Source organism: Dendropsophus ebraccatus, chromosome 13 (genome assembly GCF_027789765.1).
Source record: "Dendropsophus ebraccatus isolate aDenEbr1 chromosome 13, aDenEbr1.pat, whole genome shotgun sequence".
In the NCBI taxonomy this organism is placed as follows: domain Eukaryota; kingdom Metazoa; phylum Chordata; class Amphibia; order Anura; family Hylidae; genus Dendropsophus; species Dendropsophus ebraccatus.
This window is the reverse complement of record NC_091466.1, coordinates 4,799,231-4,822,854: the sequence shown is the minus strand read 5'-3', so window position 1 is coordinate 4,822,854 and position 23,624 is coordinate 4,799,231. Positions and strand designations below refer to the sequence as shown.

Below are 23,624 nucleotides of genomic sequence, written 5' to 3'. Positions count from 1 at the left end.
GATATGGGTGACCGGGGGGGGGCAGAGGGATATGGGAGACAAGGAAGAGATAGAGGGATATGGGTGACTGGAGGGGGGGGACAGAGGGATATGGGTGACAAGGAAAGGAAGGAGGGATATGGGTGACCGGGGGAGACAGAGGGATATGGGTGACTGGGGGGAGGGCAGAGGGATATGGGTGACGAGGAGGGACAGAGAGATATGAGTGACCAGGGGGGACAAAGGGATATGGGTGACCAGGGAGGGACAGAGGGATATGAGTGACCAGGGGGGGGGGGGCAGAGGGATATGGGTGACAAGGAGGGATAGAGGGATATGGGTGACCTGAGGGGGGGGGGCAAAGGGATGTGGGTGACAAGGAAAGGACAGAGGGATATGGGTGACTGGGGGAGGGCAGAGGGATGTGGGTGACAAGGAAAGGACAGAGGGATATGGGTGACTGGGGGGAGGGTAGAGGGATATGGGTGACAAGGAGGGAAATGGGTGACCGGGGGAACAAAGGGATATGGGTGACCAGGGGGGACAAAGGGATATGGGTGACCAGGGGGGACAAAGGGATATGGGTCACCGGGGGGGGGGGGGGGGGGGGGACAGAGGGATAATGGTGACCAGGGGGGACAGAGGGATATGGGTGACTGGGGGGGACAGAGGGATATTGGTGACCAGGGGGGACAGAGGGATATGAGTGACCAGCGGGGACAGAGGGATATGGGTGACAAGGAAGGGACAGAGGGATATGGGTGACAAGGAAAGACAGAGGGATATGGGTGACCAGGGGGGACAGAGAGATATGGGTGACCAGGGGGGAAAGAGGGATATCGGTTACCGGGGGGGGGGGGGAGGTAAAGAGGGATATGAGTGACCGGGAGGAACAGAGGGATATGGGTGACACCAGGGGACAGAGGGATATGATTTGCAAGGAGGGACAGAGGAATATCGGTGACCGGAGGGGGGGGGAGGGATATGGGTGACTTGGGGTGGCAGAAGCATATGGGTGACAAGGAAGGGACAGAGGGATATGTGTGGCAAGGAGGGACAGAGAGATATGGGTGACCAGGGGGGGACAGAGGGATATTGGTGACAAGGAAGGGACAGAGGGATATGGGTGAGGAGGAGGGACAGCGAGATATGGGTAACAAAGAAGTACAAAGGGATGTACGTGAAGAGGAGGGACAGAGGCATATGGGTGACAAGGAAGGGAAAGAGGGGTATGGGTGACCGGGGGTGGGGTGGGACAGAGGGATATGGGTGACCGGGGGTGGACAGAGGATATGGGTGACCGGGGGGAGGACAGAGGGATATGGGAGACGAGAGGGATATGGGTGACAAGAAAGGGACAGAGGGACCGGGGGGGGGGGGGGGGGGGGGCAGAGGGATATGGGTGACGAAGAGGAATATGGGTGACAAGGGAAGGGACAGAGGGGTATGGGTGACAAGGAGGGATATGGGTGACCGGGGGGGACAGAGGGATAATGGTGACCAGGGGGGACAGAGGGATATGAGTGACCAGGGGGGGGGGGGGGGGGGACAGAGGGATATGGGTGACCAGGGGGGACAAAGTGATATGGGTCACCGGGGGGGGGACAGAGGGATAATGGTGACCAGGGGGGACAAAGGGATATGACTGACCAGGGGGGGGGGACAGAGGGATATGGGTGACAAGGAGGGATAGAGGGATATGTTTGACCAGGTGGAACTGAGGGATATGGGTGACTGGGGGGTAAGAAGGGATATGGGTGACAAGGAAGGGACAGAGGAATATGGGTGACCAGGGGGAACAGAGGGATATGGGTAACACCGGGGGGACAGAGAGATATGGGTGACAAGGGGGGGGGGACAGGGGAACAGAGGGATATGGGTGACCGGAGAGGGGGGAAGGAGGGATATGGGTGACTGGGGGTGACCGAAGGATATGGGTGGCAACAAAGGGACAGAGGGATATGGGTAACCAGGAGGGAAAGAGGGATATGAGTGACCAGGGGGGACAGAGGGATATGGGTGACAAGGAAGGAACAGAGGGATATGGGTGACAAGGAGGGATAGAGGGATATGGGTGACCAGAGGGGGACAGAGGGATATGGGAGGCAAGGAAGAGATAGAGGGATATGGGTGACCAGGGGGGACAAAGGGATATGGGTGACCGGGGGGACAGAGGGATATTGGTGACCAGGGGGGACAGAGGGATATGGGTGACTGGGGGAGACAGAGGGATATTGGTGACCAGGGGGGACAAAGGGATATGGGTGACCGGGGGGACAGAGGGATATTGGTGACCAGGGGGGACAGAGGGATATGGGTGACTGGGGGAGACAGAGGGATATTGGTGACCAGGGGGACAGAGGGATATGGGTGACAAGGAAGGGACAGAGGGATATGGGTAACAAGGAGGGATAGAGGGATATGGGTGACCAGTAGGGACAGAGGAATATGGGTGACCAGGGGGGACAGTGGGACATGGGTAACACCAGGGGGACAGAGATATGGGTGACCAGAGGGGGGGACGACAGAGGGATATGGGTGACCGGAGGGGGGGGGGGACAGAGGGATATGGGTGACTGGGGGTGACCGAAGGATATGGGTGGCAAGAAAGGGACAGAGGGATATGGGTGACCAGGAGGGACAGAGGGATATTGGTGACCAGGGGGGACAGAGGAATATGGGTGACTGGGGGGGACAGAGGGATATTGGTGACCAGCGGGGACAGAGGGATATGGGTGACAAGGAAGGGACAGAGGGATATTGGTGACCAGCGGGGACAGAGGGATATGGGTGACAAGGAAGGGACAGAGGGATATGGGTGACCGGAGGGGGGGGGGGGGACAGAGGGATATGGGTGATAAGGAAAGAACAGAGGGATATGGGTAACCAGGGGGGGACAGAGGGATAATGGTGACCAGGGGGGACAGAGGGATATGGGTGACAAGGAAGGGACAGAGGGATATGGGGGGCAGGGGGGGAAAGAGGCATATGGGTGACCAGGGGGGACAGAGGGATATGGGGGCCAGGGGGGGAAAGAAGGATATGGGTGATGAGGAAGGGACAGAGGGATATGGGTGATGAGGAAGGGACAGAGGGATATGGGTAACAAAGAAGTACAAAGGGATGTACGTGAGGAGGAGGGACAGAGGGATAAGGTGAAAGGTGTCGCCTCCCCTCACATGTGATGTGCTGCCTGCTGACCAGAAAACACTGCAGTACCGGACAGCCACCAGCAGATGGAGCTTGCTGCATGTCACACTGGTCCTGGCTATATCTACCACATATTCACTCAGTACACACACAGTGATCATCACACATAGAACCATCACATGTCAGTACACACAGATCCATTTACACACATCCATCACACATCCAGCCACCCCCACACAGCTATCACACATCCATCACACATCCCCCCACCACACACACAGCTATCACACATCCATCACACATCCCCCACCACACACACAGCTATCACACATCCATCACACATCCCCCCACCACACACACAGCTATCACACATCCATCACACATCCACCCACCACACACACAGCTATCACACATACATCACACATCCCCCACCACACACAGCTATCACACATACATCACACATCCCCACCACACACAGCTATCACACATATATCACACCCACACCCACCACACACACACAGCTATCACACATACATCACACACCCACCCCACACACAGCTATCACACATACATCACACACACACACCACACACAGCTATCACACATACATCACACATCCCCACCACACACAGCTATCACACATATATCACACCCACACCAACCACACACACACAGCTATCACACATACATCACACACCCACCCCACACACAGCTATCACACATACATCACACACCCACCCCACACACAGCTATCACACATATATCACACATCCCCACCACACACAGCTATCACACATACATCACACACCCACCCCTACACAGCTATCACACATACATCACACACCCACCCCACACACAGCTATCACACATATATCACACATCCCCACCACACACAGCGATCACACATACATCACACACCCACCACACACACAGCTATCACACATACATCACACACCCACCACACACACAGCTATCACACATACATCACACACCCACCACACACACAGCTATCAAACATACATCACACACCCACCAAAAGCACACCACAAAAGAGGGGTGAGCCAAGGACCATACAGGTTGTTACAGCCTCCCACAGGTGTGTGTATGGGAGGCTGGGTGAGGGGGGGCAGCCTTGGTGTGTGTGTGTGTGAGGGGGGGGGGGAGGCTTGGTGTGTGTGTGGGGGGGCAGGCTGGGAGGGCAGGTGGCAGGCTGGGTGTGTGGGGGGCAGGCTGGGTGTGTGGGGGGGGGGGGGCAGGCTGGGTGTGTGTGGGGCAGGCTGGGAGGGCAGGGGGCAGGCTGTGTGTGTGGGGGGCCGGCTGAGAGGGCAGGGGGTGGGCTGGGTGTGTGGGGGGGGCAGGCTGGGTGTGGGGGGGGCAGGCTAGGAGGGCAGGGGGCAGGCTGGGTGCGTGGGGGGCAGGCTGGGAGGGCAGGGGGCAGGCTGGGTGTGTGAGGGGAGGGCAGGGGGCAGGCTGGGTGTGTGGGGGGCAGGCTGGGTGTGTGGGGGGCAGGCTGGGAGGGCAGGGGGCAGGCTGGGTGTGTGGGGGGCAGGCTGGGAGGGCAGGGGGCAGGCTGGGTGTGGGGGGGCCGGCTGAGAGGGCAGGGGGCAGGCTGGGTGTGTGGGGGGCAGGCTGGGAGGGCAGGGGGCAGGCTGGGTGTGTATGTGGGGGGGGGGCAGGCTGGGTGTGTGGGGGGCAGGCTGGGAGGGCAGGGGGCAGGCTGGGTGTGTGGGGGGCAGGCTGGGAGGGCAGGGGGCAGGCTGGGTGTGTATGTGGGGAGGGGCAGGCTGGGTGTGTGGGGGCAGGCTGGGAGGGCAGGGGGCAGGCTGGGTGTGTGGGGGGCAGGCTGGGAGGGCAGGGGGCAGGCTGGGTGTGTATGTGGGGGGGGCAGGCTGGGTGTGTGGGGGGCCGGCTGGGAGGGCAGGGGGCAGGCTGGGTGTGTGGGGGGCCGGCTGGGAGGGCAGGGGGCAGGCTGGGTGTGTGGGGGGCCGGCTGAGAGGGCCGGGGGCAGGCTGTGTGTGTATGTGTGGGGGGCAGGCTGGGAGGGCAGGGGGCAGGCTGGGTGTGTGGGGGGCAGGCTGGGAGGGCAGGGGGCAGGCTGGGTGTGTGGGGGGCAGGCTGGGTGTGGGGGGGCAGGCTGAAAGTGTGGGGGGCAGGCTGGGTGTGTGGGGGGCAGGCTGGGAGGGCAGGGGGCAGGCTGGGTGTGTGGGGGGCAGGCTGGGAGGGCGGGGGGCAGGCTGGGAGGGCGGGGGGCAGGCTGGGAGGGCGGGGGCAGGCTGGGTGTGTGTGGGGCAGGCTGGGAGGGCGGGGGGCAGGCTGGGAGGGCAGGGGGCAGGCTGGGTGTGTGGGGGGCAGGCTGGGAGGGCAGGGGGCAGGCTGGGTGTGTGGGGGGCAGGCTGGGAGGGCAGGGGGCAGGCTGGGTGTGTGGGGGGCCGGCTATAGAGGGCAGGGGGCAGGCTGGGTGTGTGGCGGGCAGGCTGCGTTCACTCAGGAGAAGGCAGCCTCAAGTTTCAGGGTTGGGCCAGCCTCATAGGGGAGGTCCTGCTAGCAGTGATCAGCACAGACACACAGTGTACTCCTCACTGTACCCACAGGAGCCACTGCCTGCAGCCGACTGCTCTCTGCACCAGGTAAGGTCTCTGCTGAGCGTACGCACATATACACACATATATACACATACACATATATATACACACACACACACACACATATATATATATATACACACACACACACATACACATATATATACACACACACACACATACACATATATATACACACACACACACATATACACATATATACACACACATATATATATACACACACTCACATATACACACACACATATATATATATACACACACACACACATACACATATATATACACATATACACATACACATATACACACACACTCACACATAGCTGCTGTGCATGCTGGACTCTGCTCCAAAGAGCTGACAATCTACTCACACAGGGAGCACCAGCTGTACCAGGCACGCCCTAACCCTGCGCCAGAGGCGTCACTGTACCTGATGGGGCTTATAATAATATAATACACCTCTTATTACACACCGATGGGAGGCAGGTATCCTACAGATAGAGGGGCCCCAGGATATAATACAGGTATATACAGTGTATCCTACAGATAGAGGGGCCCCGGGATATAATACAGGTATATACAGTGTATCCAACAGATAGAGGGGCCCCGGGATATAATACAGGTATATACAGTGTATAATACAGATAGAGGAGCCCCAGGATATAATACAGGTATATATAGTGTATCCTGCAGATAGAGGGGCCCCGGGATATAATACAGGTATATATAGTGTATCCTGCAGATAGAGGGGCCCCGGGATATAATACAGGTATATACAGTGTATCCTGCAGATAGAGGAGCCCCGGGATATAATACAGGTATATACAGTGTATCCTACAGATAGAGGGGCCCCGGGATATAATACAGGTATATACAGTGTATCCTGCAGATAGAGGGGCCCTGGGATATAATACAGGTATATACAGTGTATAATACAGATAGAGGGGCCCCGGGATATAATACAGGTATATACAGTGTATCCTGCAGATAGAGGGGCCCCGGGATATAATACAGGTATATACAGTGTATCCTGCAGATAGAGGGGCCCCGGGATATAATACAGGTATATACAGTGTATCCTGCAGATAGAGGGGCCCCGGGATATAATACAGGTATATACAGTGTATAAAACAGATAGAGGGGCCCCGGGATATAATACAGGTATATACAGTGTATCCTGCAGATAGAGGGGCCCCGGGATATAATACAGGTATATACAGTGTATAATACAGATAGAGGGGCCCCCGGGATATAATACAGGTATATACAGTGTATAATACAGATAGAGGAGCCCCGGGATATAATACAGGTATATATAGTGTATCCTACAGATAGAGGGGCCCAGGATATAATACAAGTATATACAGTGTATCCTGCAGATAGAGGGGCCCCGGGATATAATACAGGTATATACAGTGTATACTGCAGATAGAGGAGCCCCGGGATATAATACAGGTATATACAGTGTATCCTACAGATAGAGGGGCCCCGGGATATAATACAGGTATATACAGTGTATCCTGCAGATAGAGGGGCCCCGGGATATAATACAGGTATATACAGTGTATCCTGCAGATAGAGGGGCCCCGGGATATAATACAGGTATATACAGTGTATCCTGCAGATAGAGGGGCCCCGGGATATAATACAGGTATATACAGTGTACACTGCAGATAGAGGGGCCCCGGGATATAATACAGGTATATACAGTGTATCCTGCAGATAGAGGGGCCCCGGGATATAATACAGGTATATACAGTGTATACTGCAGATAGAGGGGCCCCGGGATATAATACAGGTATATACAGTGTATCCTACAGATAGAGGGGCCCCGGGATATAATACAGGTATATACAGTGTATCCTGCAGATAGAGGGGCCCCGGGATATAATACAGGTATATACAGTGTATCCTACAGATAGAGGGGCCCCGGGATATAATACAGGTATATACAGTGTATACTGCAGATAGAGGGGCCCCGGGATATAATACAGGTATATACAGTGTATAATACAGATAGAGGGGCCCCGGGATATAATACAGGTATATACAGTGTATCCTGCAGATAGAGGGGCCCCGGGATATAATACAGGTATATACAGTGTATCCTACAGATAGAGGGGCCCCGGGATATAATACAGGTATATACAGTGTATCCTGCAGATAGAGGGGCCCCGGGATATAATACAGGTATATACAGTGTATCCTACAGATAGAGGGGCCCCGGGATATAATACAGGTATATACAGTGTATCCTACAGATAGAGGGGCCCCCGGGATATAATACAGGTATATACAGTGTATCCTGCAGATAGAGGGGCCCCGGGATATAATACAGGTATATACAGTGTATCCTACAGATAGAGGGGCCCCGGGATATAATACAGGTATATACAGTGTATACTGCAGATAGAGGGGCCCCGGGATATAATACAGGTATATACAGTGTATAATACAGATAGAGGGGCCCCGGGATATAATACAGGTATATACAGTGTATCCTGCAGATAGAGGGGCCCCGGGATATAATACAGGTATATACAGTGTATCCTACAGATAGAGGGGCCCCGGGATATAATACAGGTATATACAGTGTATCCTGCAGATAGAGGGGCCCCGGGATATAATACAGGTATATACAGTGTATCCTACAGATAGAGGGGCCCCGGGATATAATACAGGTATATACAGTGTATCCTACAGATAGAGGGGCCCCGGGATATAATACAGGTATATACAGTGTATACTGCAGATAGAGGGGCCCCGGGATATAATACAGGTATATACAGTGTATAATACAGATAGAGGAGCCCCGGGATATAATACAGGTATATACAGTGTATAATACAGATAGAGGGGCCCCGGGATATAATACAGGTATATACAGTGTATCCTACAGATAGAGGGGCCCCGGGATATAATACAGGTATATACAGTGTATCCTACAGATAGAGGGGCCCCGGGATATAATACAGGTATATACAGTGTATACTGCAGATAGAGGGGCCCCGGGATATAATACAGGTATATACAGTGTATACTGCAGATAGAGGGGCCCCGGGATATAATACAGGTATATACAGACCATGTGGATACGGTATAGTATAGACCATGTAGATACGGTATAGTATAGACCATGTGCATACGGTATAGTATAGGCCATGTGGGTAGGTTGTGCTGCAGAGCGTCTCCCTCCAGCTGTATATGCAGCTTATTGTGTTGGGCGTGCGGTGTTTGTCTCCGGATGTCGGGGTGTGTCCCTGCAGAGCTGGCAGATGAGAGGGGCCCAGAGCTAGGATTAGGCCCCTTCCAGGTCCTGGGGTCCTCAGCCTCTGTGCAGGTCCTCAGCATGCAGGGTCCCGGTGTCTCCAGCCTCTGTGCAGGTCCTCAGCATGCAGGGTCCCGGTGTCTCCAGCCTCTGTGCAGGTCCTCAGCATGCAGGGTCCTGGGGTCCTCAGCCTCTGTGCAGGTCCTCAGCATGCAGGGTCCCGGTGTCTCCAGCCTCTGTGCAGGTCCTCAGCATGCAGGGTCCTGGGGTCCTCAGCCTCTGTGCAGGTCCTCAGCATGCAGGGTCCTGGGGTCCTCAGCCTCTGTGCAGGTCCTCAGCATGCAGGGTCCTGGGGTCCTCAGCCTCTGTGCAGGTCCTCAGCATGCAGGGTCCTGGGGTCCTCAGCCTCTGTGCAGGTCCTCAGCATGCAGGGTCCCGGTGTCTCCAGCCTCTGTGCAGATCCTCAGCATGCAGGGTCCCGGTGTCTCCAGCCTCTGTGCAGGTCCTCAGCATGCAGGGTCCCTGTGTCTCCAGCCTCTGTGCAGGTCCTCAGCCTCTGTGCAGGTCCTCAGCATGCAGGGTCCCGGTGTCTCCAGCCTCTGTGCAGGTCCTCAGCATGCAGGGTCCCGGTGTCTCCAGCCTCTGTGCAGGTCCTCAGCATGCAGGGTCCCGGTGTCTCCAGCCTCTGTGCAGGTCCTCAGCATGCAGGGTCCCGGTGTCTCCAGCCTCTGTGCAGGTCCTCAGCCTCTGTGCAGGTCCTCAGCATGCAGGGTCCCGGTGTCTCCAGCCTCTGTGCAGGTCCTCAGCATGCAGGGTCCTGGGGTCCTCAGCCTCTGTGCAGGTCCTCAGCATGCAGAGTCCTGGGGTCCTCAGCCTCTGTGCAGGTCCTCAGCATGCAGGGTCCTGTGCCTGGACGGCCTCTGTAGTGCAGACACTAGTGCTGAGCCCTGTGATGCCCAGGTATCCATCCAGCTGTGCGGCAAGTGTTACAGGACACACCCTATAGGGCCCAGGACCCTCGCCCCTCGTAGCTCATGCCTTCACCCTATAAGGCCCAGGACCCTCGTAGCTCATGCCTTCACCCTATAGGGCCCAGGACCCTCGCCCCTCGTAGCTTATGCCTTCACCCTATAAGGCCCAGGACCCTTGCCCCTCTTAGCTCATGCCTTCACCCTATAAGGCCCAGGACCCTCGTAGCTCATGCCTTCACCCTATAAGGCCCAGGACCCTCTCCCCTCTTAGCTCATGCCTTCACCCTATAAGGCCCAGGACCCTCGCCCCTCGTAGCTCATGCCTTAACCCTATAAGGCCCAGGACCCTCGCCCCTCGTAGCTCATGCCTTCACCCTATAAGGCCCAGGACCCTCGCCCCTCTTAGCTCATGCCTTCACCCTATAAGGCCCAGGACCCTCTCCCCTCTTAGCTTATGCCTTCATCCTATAAGGCCCAGGACCCTCGTAGCTCATGCCTTCACCCTATAAGGCCCAGGACCCTCGCCCCTCGTAGCTCATGCCTTCACCCTATAAGGCCCAGGACCCTCGCCCCTCGTAGCTCATGCCTTCACCCTATAATGCCCAGGGCCCTCTCCCCTCTTAGCTCATGCCTTCACCCTATAAGGCCCAGGACCCTCTCCCCTCTTAGCTTATGCCTTCATCCTATAAGGCCCAGGACCCTCGTAGCTCATGCCTTCACCCTATAAGGCCCAGGACCCTCTCCCCTCTTAGCTTATGCCTTCATCCTATAAGGCCCAGGACCCTCGTAGCTCATGCCTTCACCCTATAAGGCCCAGGACCCTCTCCCCTCGTAGCTCATGCCTTCATCCTATAAGGCCCAGGACCCTCGCCCCTCATAGCTCATGCCTTCATCCTATAAGGCCCAGGACCCTCGCCCCTCATAGCTCATGCCTTCACCCTATAAGGGCCAGGACCCTCGTAGCTCATGCCTTCACCCTATGAGGCCCAGGACCCTCTCCCCTCGTAGCTCATGCCTTCACCCTATAAGGCCCAGGACCCTCGCCCCTCATAGCTCATGCCTTCACCCTATAAGGGCCAGGACCCTCGTAGCTCATGCCTTCACCCTATAAGGCCCAGGACCCTCGCCCCTCTTAGCTCATGCCTTCACCCTATAAGGCCCAGGACCCTCGCCCCTCTTAGCTCATGCCTTCACCCTATAAGGCCCAGGACCCTCGCCCCTCTTAGCTCATGCCTTCACCCTATAAGGCCCAGGACCTTCGTAGCTCATGTAGTTCGTGGGTATCGGATTGTGATCTCCGGGTCTAGAGTCCAGGTTACAGCGAGGTGTGAGGGATCAGGGAATCAGAATGGCACGCCCAGCGTGTTAGGAACACCCACTGCTTCCACACCTCGGCCTCGCCCTTCACCCAAATTCGGGCACGTTCCAGCACATAGAGCAGATGACAGAAGAAAGTCTTGTGAGGCTGGAGGTAAGCGTTGGGTGAGGGGTGCAGGGCCGGCCATAGGGGGGGCACTCGTGCACCAGGCCTGTGCTGCTAAAGGGACAGGGGTCAGATGGGCCGCCATTGTGGTGTCAGGGCTGTGCTACCCCTCCAGCTCACCTTGGTAAGGACTGTACACGGTGCGGCCTGCCAATATGAGGGGAGCACCCCTCTGTGATGGGAGGATGGAGCCACCACATGCCCCCCGCCATTACAGGAGCAATCGCTGGAGGTCGTCCGCACTACCACACCCATCACCCCTATGGCTCCCTGTGTGGTAATTCTGATAGTAACACACTATGAGAAAATCTCTGTAATGTATTCGGGTTCAGGAGAGGTGAGCTGAGGTATCAGCCGCCTCCCAGGGACCCCACCCCAAACTCACCAGACAAAGGCGACATTGTAGATAAGGAACCGAGGCTCATTGCCAAGATGTAATACACTGTAACAAACCCTCAGCTGTGAGAAGCATGGGGTCTGGACAGGATTTACACTCCATACAGCGCCCACAAGGACTGCCCCCTGTCCTAACTATGCTCAGGTGCTATAGCTGGCCGTATGATGGGTGATGAGTAGGGTGTACCCATCTTCTCCCTCTGACCAGCTCTCAGGTCATGTATATGCCCAGGTGGCATAGCTGGCTGTATGATGGGTGATGAGTAGGGTGTACCCATCTTCTCCCTCTGACCAGCTCCAGGTCATGTATATGCACAGGTGCTATAGCTGGCTGTATGATGGGTGATGAGTAGGGTGTACCCATCTTCTCCCTCTGACCAGCTCCAGGTCATGTATATGCGCAGGTGGTATAGCTGGCCGTATGATGGGTGATGAGTAGGGTGTACCCATCTTCTCCCTCTGACCAGCTCCAGGTCATGTATATGCACTGGTGCTATAGCTGGCTGTATGATGGGTGATGAGTAGGGTGTACCCATCTTCTCCCTCTGACCAGCTCCAGGTCATGTATATGCACAGGTGCTATAGCTGGCCGTATGATGGGTGATGAGTAGGGTGTACCCATCTTCTCCCTCTGACCATCTCTCAGGTCATGTATATGCGCAGGTGGTATAGCTGGCCGTATGATGGGTGATGAGTAGGGTGTACCCATCTTCTCCCTCTGACCAGCTCCAGGTCATGTATATGCACAGGTGCTATAGCTGGCCGTATGATGGGTGATGAGTAGGGTGTGGTGAGGAGAGTTCCTGACACTAATCCCAGAGATAGAGGAGAGTCAACATCCACACCTTCCTCCTGGCTCTCTGCTTCTTCCTCCTCCATAAAACTGAATGAAGACAAAGGCAGCTTTGCTACTTGGGGTGCCAGAGAGTGCTGACACTTCAAGGGAAAATAGTTGGGTCCCAAAGGACACATGGGGTGAGTTGTGGCTGGTGGGTAATAACTAGTAAGACCACCGATACTTGTCACTCCGGAGGAATGGTGGGCACATGGGGCAAGGTGTGGCTGGTGGGTAATAACTAGTAAGACCACCGATACTTGTCACTCCGGAGGAATGGATGGAGACTTGAAGTGAGGTGCGACTGGTGGGTAATAACTAGTAAGACCACCGATACTTGTAACTCCGGAGGAATGGTAGAGACATGGAGTTAGGTGCGACTGGTGGGTAATAACTAGTAAGACCACCGATACTTGTCACTCCGGAGGAATGGTGGAGACATGGGGTGAGGTGCGGCTGGTGGGTAATAACTAGTAAGACCACCGATACTTGTCACTCCGGAGGAATGGTGGAGACATGGGGTGAGGTGCGGCTGGTGGGTAATAACTAGTAAGACCACCGATACTTGTCACTCCGGAGGAGTTGTAAAGACATGGGGTGAGGTGCGGCTGGTGGGTAATAACTAGTAAGACCACCGATACTTGTCACTCTGGAGGAATGGTAGAGACATGGGGTGAGGTGCGGCTGGTGGGTAATAACTAGTAAGACCGATACTTGTCACTCCGGAGGAATGGTGGAGACATGGGGTGAGGTGCAGCTGGTAATAACTAGTAAGACCACAGATACTTGTCACTCTGGAGGAATGGTGGAGACATGGGGTGAGGTGCGGCTGGTAATAACTAGTAAGACCACCGATACTTGTCACTCCGGAGGAATGGTGGAGACATGGGGTGAGGTGCGGCTGGTAATAACTAGTAAGACCACCGATACTTGTCACTCCGGAGGAATGGTGGAGACATAGGGTGAGGTGCGGCTGGTAATAACTAGTAAGACCACAGATACTTGTCACTCCGGAGGAATAGTGGAGACATAGGGTGAGGTGCGGCTGGTAATAACTAGTAAGACCACCGATACTTGTCACTCTGAAGGAATGGTAGAGACATGGGGTGAGGTGCAGCTGGTAATAACTAGTAAGACCACCGATACTTGTCATTTCGGAGGAATGGTGGAGACATAGGGTGAGGTGCGGCTGGTAATAACTAGTAAGACCACCGATACATGTCACTCTGAAGGAATGGTAGAGACATGGGGTGAGGTGCAGCTGGTAATAACTAGTAAGACCACCGATACTTGTCATTTCGGAGGAATGGATGGAGACATAGGGTGAGGTGCAGCTGGTAATAACTAGTAAGACCACCGATACTTGTCATTTCGGAGGAATGGATGGAGACATGGGGTGAGGTGCGGCTGGTAATAACTAGTAAGACCACCGATACTTGTCATTTCGGAGGAATGGTGGAGACATGGGGGGAGGTGCAGCTGGTAATAACTAGTAAGACCACCGATACTTGTCACTCCGGAGGAATGGATGGAGACATAGGGTGAGTTGCAGCTGGTAATAACTAGTAAGACCACCGATACTTGTCACTCCGGAGAAATGGTGGAGACATGGAGTGAGGTGGGGCTGGTGAGGAGGTGCGGGGCCCCCGGTGTCTCCCTCCTCAGGGTGAGGAATGCAGGGAATGCTGCGCTGGGTGGACTGATCTATGGACTCTCACATTGTTTTATTACGGCAGATCCATGACCTATACTCGCTGTGTTGGCTCAGCAGATACTCCGCCCCGCTGGGTTATTTCCAGTCCTGACACTTAGGATTTCTGTACAATGGAAAGTTCTTCAGATTCAGTTTCTACCATTGCCAGCTCCTCTGCTTGCCTGTCGGTGAATGAGAGTCTTCTTCTTTCCAGCTACGCTATAAACCCCTAATACTTCTCACAGCTGAGGGTCTGTTACAATTGTTACGCGAACTCGAAGGGAAAGCTGTCTACAACAGGTGACATTGCTTCCTCCCTCCATCTTTGCGTCTATATGGTGTTCTCCCTTTGGTCCCATCCTGAGCCTCAGGCACAGGTACTGGTGACGGTCACACCGCACCCTCCAGTATGGGGCGCAGTGCCAGGATCACGATATAGCGATGCAGAGAAGTGCAGGTATGACCCACAACAACCAATCAAATTGCATCTCCTGTCACCGGTCACAACACCAAATCCAAGCAAATGAGACCCTTGGATTGGCTTATAGATATACGGCACAATGTGGGAGGCGTGATTTTGGGGGTGCCCTTTAAGGCAGATAGCACTGAGGCTTCTTACAGCAGTATGACATGGGAGGGGCTGCGCGCAACTAAAAGCTATTTCCCATCAGAATGCATGCGGAAATGGCAGAGAGAGTCATTAGTCTCCATTAAGAGTCCTCGCTGACCATGTTCCCGTATGCACAGTCACTGACTGTTATACTTCCTGACTGAAATCAATATCAGGACGGCACTAATGGACGTTAACCCACTCTAATCCCTGAGTCACCCTAAAGCCACCCTGTCGGCCGAATTCTCCCCTCCCCCATACACACTTTCAGGATGAAAGAGACAGGTTACCTATTTTGTTGTTCCTTTTTATGCCTACACTCCAGACCCCAGTATAGACCTCAGAGCCCCCACGGGTGACATTATTCTTTGATACAGCTGGTAAACAGCCATGAAGCAGAGCCGTCCCAATGTACGTGGGCTCAGGTGGTCTTGGGGTACCTGTTAGTAACAGGTCTCATCTTCTCTTGCAGACCCCCAGAATTCGGGAATCATGGTCCCTTCTGAGATGGAGCAGGCGATGGAGACCCTAATGTTCACATTCCATAAATATGCTGGGGACAAGAGCTACATGACCAAGGATGACCTCCACAGGATGATGGAGGCCGAGTTCCACGATTTCCTGAAGGTGTGTAAGAGACTTGCATTGTGTAGGTCACAGATGATGCCATACGATACGGAGAAGATCTGCTCAGTCCATAAAATACTGATACAATTAAAGGGATTGTTCCCATTAGACTACACCCCACCTCCCAACCCAATGGGCATAGAGTACTTGGAACCCTCCCACCAACCCAATGGGCATTCACTCCTTGGACCCCCCCCCCCAACCCAATGGGCATTGACTACTTGGAATTAGACACACCACCACCAACAACCCAATGGGCATTGACTACTTGGAATTAGAAACACCACCACCAACAACCCAATGGGCATTGACCCCTTGGGACCTCAAATAATGCATGAACCTCCTCAAATAACAACAGTGAAGTAGAGGTCACATGAGAGGATGTTCCTGTTTAGAAGAATGACCTGGCAACCCCAAAGCAAGCACAATGGGGGACATTTATTAAGTCCGGCGGTTTTTGCGCCGGGCGTTAAAATGTCCCCGCAACTCCGACAATACGGAGATTCATGTAGAGGCGCACTGCCTCTACACAAATCCCGTGCACACCAGTGTGTGTGCAAGGAAACCTACGCCAGTTCAGAGCTGGCGTAGGTTTCCTTATAGTTTTTCGTTGCGAAAAATTATAAATGAAGCGGACCCAGAGTCCACGCCCCCCGCTCCGCCCCCTCTACACCCCACCCCCGCCCCACTGGCAAAGGTGGCGTAAAATGGCCTGATTTAATTCGCATCTGCCCATTTTACGCCAAAAGAATACAACTTTTTTGGTCGATAACCTTCCCTATAGCCTATAGCATTAATGAGTTTCAGGGAGGTTTTCTACCCTCCACGCAGGCAGCCGTGGCCCCGTAGAGAGCTGATCCACCCAGCGAGCCCCATCTTGCCTATAGGTGTGTCCTGCGGTAGAGGAGAGACAATGAATGGGATTCACAAGTAATTTCACAATCAGATACTAAAATTTCCATATGTGGGAGCCAAAGCGATGCTTTGAGAGGTCCTAGGGACTATATATCGTACTATAGAGACCCCAACAGCAGAATAATGAGTGCAGCTCTGGAGAATAATGCATGATGTAACTCAGGATCAGTACAGGATCAGTAATGTAATGTTCTTCCCCAGTCACTCATACATCATACTTTGGAGGGTGCAGAGGGTGCCATCTGGTGTTTGGTAGGGTTACCTTCAGAGACGGTTACACCAGGATTCCTTCCCCTTATTATCCTGACCCTTCTCTCTTCCCCTTTTAGAACCAGAATGACCCCCTGGCTGTGGATAAGATTATGAAGGATCTGGATCAGTGTCGAGATGGACGTGTCAACTTTCACAGTTTCTTCTCCCTCATTGCTGGTCTGACCATTGCCTGTAATGACTACTACTGTAAGAACATGAAGGGGAGGAAGCAGTAGGAAGCAGACCACCCTGGACCCCAAAGCCTTGTTACCTGCCTATAATACCAAACTGCTCCAAAAGGGGGAGAGACCCCATCTGTCCACTCAGCTCAATCCGTACCTGAACCAAAGCTGTAATAAATACCCAATGTTTTTGTAGTTTGTGTTGTGATTTATTCACAGTGGTGCTCTACACGCTCCGAGGGAGGAACATGCGGTGTTTTATGACCCGCTGGATGGTCAATAGGTCTGAGGCTGTTCCAGCCTATGGGGCAACGGATGTGGTGTTGGATGTGAAAGAGTCAGCTCCCTGCACTCCCATCCAGGGTGGCTGCAGATCACCAGACATATGTGAGCCCGGGCTAGGCAGAGGAGATGTGGACCCACTGGTCAGGAAGGCCACCAACCCATCGAGGAATTCCACCATCCAGTGTACTGCATGCCCCATCGGGGAGCAAACACAGGTTCTCATACATATGAAGGTTACACACCATCACACACTGGTGTAATAATAGACACCCTACAAGGGGCAGCTTCCAGCAGTAGGTCGCACCTGCCCTATGATTACCCTGTCACCTGTGAGACACTGGCACCGCACCTTGTCCCCTCCGGGCACAACATCGGCTCTGCTGCTCCCACAACACCTACAAGCTGATTTATGAAATGACATCTGTCGATGCCAGGGTTGACCTGGGAGCTTGGACGTATTCTGTAGTGCTGTGCGGGTGGGGGTGGAGGGTCATCACACAACCTATCGGCATGTTTTTGGAGTGTGGGAGGAAACGCCTGTTGTAATGATTGTGACTACGCCCGGGCCAATCCATTCCCGGGCTGACAGGAACATGCGTTACATGTATTATTCATTAGGCTCTAACTAGATTCTAGATGCTCCAGGCAGATCACGTTACATAAATCTAACACAGTGCTGCCAGTCCTGCCTGACACACCACAAGTAAGTGACAGTGTGCTGTCATAAGAGCTGTCCCCGGGGCTTGGCAGACATGGCTGGTCACACGGGGAGGGTTAGTCAGGGTAAGTAACAGCCCTAACACCTTGAGAATCGGCCTGGTGCACAGAAAAAAGCCTCTAGCGGTGTCCCTTATTATGTGTAAAGCCCTTCCGCTAAAAGCTTCCACTACTGTCCTCGACGCCACTTACGACAATTACATGCGGATATTGTGTCTATAGAATTATCTTCATAATATCCATTGTATCCTATGGGGAAGATTTATCAAACATGGTGTAGAGTGAAACTGGCTCAGTTGCCCCTAGCAACCAATCAGATTCCACCTTTCATTTTCCAAAGAGTCTGTGAGGAATAAAAGGTGGAATCTGATTGGTTGCCGGGGGCGACTGAGCCAGTTTCACTTTACACCATCTTTGATAACTCTCCCCCTGGGTGTATAATGAGTCCAATAGTAGGATGGGATTGTGAGTCCAATGGTAGAACGAGATTGTGATTCCAATGGTATGATAGGATTGTGAGTCCAATGGTAGAACAGGACTGTGAGTCCGATAGTAGGTCGGGATTGTGAGTCAGACGGTAGGAGGAGATTGTGAGTCAGATGGTAGGACGAGATTGTGAGTCCAATGGTAAGGCAGGATTGTGAATCCGATGGTATGACAGGATTGCGAGTACAATGAAATAACAGGACTGTGAGTCCAATAGTAGGATGGGATTGTGATTCCAATGATACGATAGGATTGTGAGTCCAATGTTAGAACGGGATTGTGAGTCCGATGGTATGACGGGATTGTGAGTCAGATGGTAAGACGAGATTGTGAGTCCAAAGGTATGATAGGATTGTGAGTCCAATGGTAGAACGGGATTGTGAGTCCGATGGTAGGACGGGATTGTGAGTCAGATGGTAGGAGGAGATTGTGAGTCAGATGGTAGGACGAGATTGTCCAATGGTAAGGCGGGATTGTGAATCTGATGGTATGACAGGATTGCGAGTACGATGAAATAACAGGACTGTGAGTCCAATGGTAGAACGAGATTGTGATTCCAATGATACCATAGGATTGTGAGTCCAATGGTAGAACAGGACTGTGAGTCCGATAGTAGGTCGGGATTGTGAGTCAGACGGTAGGAGGAGATAGTGAGTCAGATGGTAGGACGAGATTGTGAGTCCAATGGTAAGGCGGGATTGTGAATCCGATGGTATGACAGGATTGCGAGTACAATGAAATAACAGGACTGTGAGTCCAATAGTAGGATGGGATTGTGATTCCAATGATACGATAGGATTGTGAGTCCAATGTTAGAACGGGATTGTGAGTCCGATGGTATGACGGGATTGTGAGTCAGATGGTAAGACGAGATTGTGAGTCCAAAGGTATGATAGGATTGTGAGTCCAATGGTAGAACGGGATTGTGAGTCCGATGGTAGGACGTGATTGTGAGTCAGATGGTAGGAGGAGATTGTGAGTCAGATGGTAGGACGAGATTGTCCAATGGTAGGGCGGGATTGTGAATCTGATGGTATGACAGGATTGCGAGTACGATAAAATAACAGGACTGTGAGTCCAATGGTAGAACGAGATTGTGATTCCAATGATACGATAGGATTGTGAGTCCAATGTTAGAACGGGATTGTGAGTCCGATGGTAGGACGGGATTGTGAGTCAGATGGTAGGATGAGATTGTGAGTCCAAAGGTATGATAGGATTGTGAGTCCAATGGTAGGATGGAATTGTGAGTCCAATGGTAAGGCGGGATTGTGAATCCAATGGTATGACAGGATTGCGAGTACAATGACATAATAGGACTGTGAGTCCAATGATAGGATGGGATTGTGAGTCCAAGGATATAACAGAATTGTGATTCCAACTGTATGACAGGATTGTGAGTCCAATGGTAGAACGGAATTGTGAGTCAGATGGTAGAATAAGATTGTGAGTCCAATGATATGATGGGATTGTGATTCCAATGGTATAACAGAATTAAGAGTCTGATAGTAGCACAGGATTGTGAGTCAGATGGTAGGACAAGATAGTGAGTCGAGTGGTGGGATGGGATTGTGATTCCAGTGGTATGATGGGATTGTGATTCCAATGGTATGATGGGATTGTGATTCCAGTGGTATGATGAGATTGTGATTCCAGTGGTATGATGGGATTGTGATTCCAGTGGTATGATGGGATTGTGATTCCAGTGGTATGATGGGATTGTGATTCCAGTGGTATGATAGAATTGTGAGTCCGATGGTATAACAGGATTGTGATCCCAATGGTATAACAGGTTTGTGAGTCTGATGATGTAATGGGCCTTTCAGTTCGATGGTATGACGGGATTGTTAGTCAGATCATATGACAGCTTAGTGAGTCTGATGGTATGACAGGATTAAGCATGCGATGATATGACAGGATTGTAGGTCAGATCATATGGTTGTGGTATGAAGCGGACAATTACCACTCTTCTCTCTCATTCTGGGTTCTTAGTCATTTCTGATGATGGATCCCATACACCAAGCAGTGGTCGAGTGCGAACTACCACATGTTTATAGACACACAGATTTCTTGATGAGTACACACATCCCACCATTCCTCTGATGGATCCCACAGAGTTAAGGTGAGCACAGATGCTCATGTATTGGTGGATGGGGGCCATGGCACGTGATAACAGAGATAAATATTTACTCACTACTCCTAGACATGAGAACAAAGCTCCAGTGTAATTCCAGATCAGATAACTTTCTACAGGAGGAGACGCAGACACCTGAAGGTTCACCACCCGTCCTTTATCAGTAATGGGTCTATTACACTGGTCGTTTAGAGGAGCAAACAAGCGCGCTCAGCGCTCGTTTGCTCCTCGTTCCCCGTTCGCTGCCGCCGCTATTCAACGCGGCTGCAGCGAGCGGGTGAGTGCGGGAGGGGGCGGTGGGGATCTGCCCGGGGGATTGCTGATCGTCCGGGCAGCCCATAGGATATAGCAGCGTCTGCTGCCGACGCTCCTATTCAACGGAGCAACGGCAGCAGATTGCTGCTATATCAGTCGTTTGTTTTTCAACATGTTGAAAAACAAGCGACTGCAACGATCAGCCGACATGAACGATGTCGGCTGATCGTTGCACTCTATTCCACGGGACGATTATCGTCCGTAGCGGCCGATATCGGCTGAATACGAACGATAATCGTTCCGTGGAATAGGGCCTAAGGGCCCTATTCCACCGGACGATTATCGTTCGCATAATCGTTAAAGATTAATGATCTCAAACGACCGCTATTGCAAAAGACCTGAAAACGTTCACTCATTTCCATGGAACGATAATCATTACTTATGATCGTATTTGCGATTTTGTTCGCTATTTCTTCGCTATTGCGTTTGTATCTACTGCAAACGACTGAACGACGTCTTATTCAATGATAAACGATAAAAATAGGCTTCTCGTTCGGTCGTTAATGGTTAACTGCATTTCAACCGAAAGATTATCGTTTAGATTCGAACGATTAAACGATAATCTGAACGATAATCGTCCGGTGGAATAGGGCCCTAAGACTATAGAATAAATGAAGGTCGATATCCACCCCCCTTTGGTTGAGGAGTGAAAGATCCCCAGTCAGATCCACAAGAACCCTGTTAGAAATTCAGGACCACCACATCAGAACAAAGAAGGATAGGCGGGTAACCTAAGTCAACGTAGCCGAGACAACACGGCCCTCCACTGTGTATTATTTGTCCTTTAAGACCATGTGAGCAGAATGAGGGCTTCTTTTGTTCACTGGTAACAGTAGTGAGGTAACAAGGCCCTACAGGTCTCTGGTTGTCGCTAAAACACTGATCGATCATGTATCTTGTCTGCTCAGATCTCATGTAGTGCCCATACATCTTTAATAGCTGTCGGCCAATCAACAGCTATGTCTCTCTTCCAGCCCATACACATGAATGTTTCGGCAGAACATTCATGTGTTTTGAATGGATAGAGCAGATAAAAGCCGCTGCCAGACAGCTCTCCGGAAACAAGAGGATTTAGAAGGTGAAATTTAACATGCCCAATCGCTTTGTCTCCCAACATCATCTATCGGGGAAGAGTAAGGAGGCGTCCATTAGATGGCCGGCCAGTCCCAGCAAACATAGGGAATTCCGACAACTTTTACTAGCATGTGTGAGGACCTTTAGAGTGCAGTAAGGCGGTGGTATCACATTGCATCTCTCATACACACACATCAATGTTTTGGCCGTATGACGGTCACCGGAATCCAGTCAGAAATCTGCAGCATTGATAGCATTCAGCAGTAGGTCCAGGGTGTGAATGCTCTGAAATTTTCACTTTGACCTTAACAGGAGAAGATCAGAAAACAAGGGCGTCTCCATCCTCTGACCGTGAGAACATTCCGGATGAAGGACAGAGTTCAGGTCCCTGTGCTCATCACCATTATTTAAGTTGGAAGAAGACTCTCCGGCTTTCCATCCCTCTCGTTCTCCCTCTCCCCGCATGGCCAGGGCAGCACAGGGAGGGACACGGGGTCTGTGATTGGTGATGGGGAGAGGTGACACGGCCAGGGCAGCACAGGGAGGGACACGGGGTCTGTGATTGGTGATGGGGATCAGTGACACGGCCAGGGCAGCACAGGGAGGGACACGGGGTCTGTGATTGGTGATGGGGAGAGGTGACACGGCCAGGGCAGCACAGGGAGGGACACAGGGGCTGTGATTGGTGATGGGGATCAGTGGCACAGCCAGGGCAGCACAGGGAGGGACACGGGGGCTGTGATTGGTGATGGGGAGAGGTGACACGGCCAGGGCAGCACAGGGAGGGACACAGGGGCTGTGATTGGGGATGGGGAGAGGTGACACGGCCAGGGCAGCACAGGGAGGGACACGGGGGCTGTGATTGGTGATGGGGATCAGTGACACAGCCAGGGCAGCACAGGGAGGGACACGGGGGCTGTGATTGGTGATGGGGAGAGGTGACACGGCCAGGGCAGCACAGGGAGGGACACGGGGGCTGTGATTGGTGATGGGGAGAGGTGACACAGCCAGGGCAGCACAGGGAGGGACACGGGGGCTGTGACTGGTGATGGGGAGAGGTGACACAGCCAGGGCAGCACAGGGAAGGACACAGGGGCTGTGATTGGTGATGGGGATCAGTGGCACAGCCAGGGCAGCACAGGGAGGGACACGGGGCTGTGATTGGTGATGGGGAGAGGTGACACGGCCAGGGCAGCACAGGGAGGGACACAGGGGCTGTGATTGGTGATGGGGATCAGTGGCACAGCCAGGGCAGCACAGGGAGGGACACGGAGGCTGTGATTGGTGATGGGGAGAGGTGACACAGCCAGGGCAGCACAGGGAGGGACACAGGGACTGTGATTGGTGATGGGGATCAGTGACACGGCCAGGGCAGCACAGGGAGGGACACGGGGGCTGTGATTGGGGATGGGGAGAGGTGACACAGCCAGGGCACCACAGGGAGGGACACGGGGCTGTGATTGGTGATGGGGATCAGTGACACTGCCAGGGCAGCACAGGGAGGGACACGGGGCTGTGATTGGTGATGGGGAGAGGTGACATGGCCAGGGCAGCACAGGGAGGGACATGGAGGCTGTGATTGGGGATGGGGAGAGGTGACACGGCCAGGGCAGCACAGGGAGAGACACAGGGCTGTGATTGGGGAT

The 23,624-nt window shown here is 53.2% G+C and overlaps 1 protein-coding gene across 3 annotated transcripts; it reads left to right on the top strand.

Moving 5' to 3' along the window:
- The first annotated feature begins 5,647 nt into the window (after positions 1-5,647).
- On the top strand, positions 5,648-17,162 carry LOC138771092 (protein S100-A10-like). Of its 3 annotated transcripts, none has more exons than XM_069950540.1 (3): positions 5,648-5,756; positions 15,464-15,618; positions 16,863-17,162. In XM_069950540.1, the coding sequence occupies exons 2-3, from the start codon at positions 15,484-15,486 to the stop codon at positions 17,019-17,021; spliced, it is 294 nt and encodes a 97-aa protein (XP_069806641.1). In that variant the 5' UTR covers positions 5,648-5,756; positions 15,464-15,483; the 3' UTR covers positions 17,022-17,162. The 3 variants fall into 3 exon arrangements, with proteins under 3 accessions (XP_069806641.1, XP_069806642.1, XP_069806640.1); XM_069950541.1 differs by lacking the exon at positions 5,648-5,756 and adding an exon at positions 11,232-11,445; XM_069950539.1 differs by lacking the exon at positions 5,648-5,756 and adding an exon at positions 12,726-12,828.
- The last annotated feature ends 6,462 nt before the right edge of the window (positions 17,163-23,624 follow it).

Coding starts and splice junctions, on each gene's coding strand:
- LOC138771092 (XM_069950539.1), top strand. CDS start 12,741: ATGAAGACAAAGGCAGCTTTGCTACTTGGGGTGCCAGAGAGTGCTGAC. Junction 12,829..15,463: donor GGTCCCAAAGGACACATGGG/GTGAGTTGTGGC, acceptor CTTCTCTTGCAG/ACCCCCAGAATTCGGGAATC. Junction 15,619..16,862: donor AGTTCCACGATTTCCTGAAG/GTGTGTAAGAGA, acceptor TTCCCCTTTTAG/AACCAGAATGACCCCCTGGC.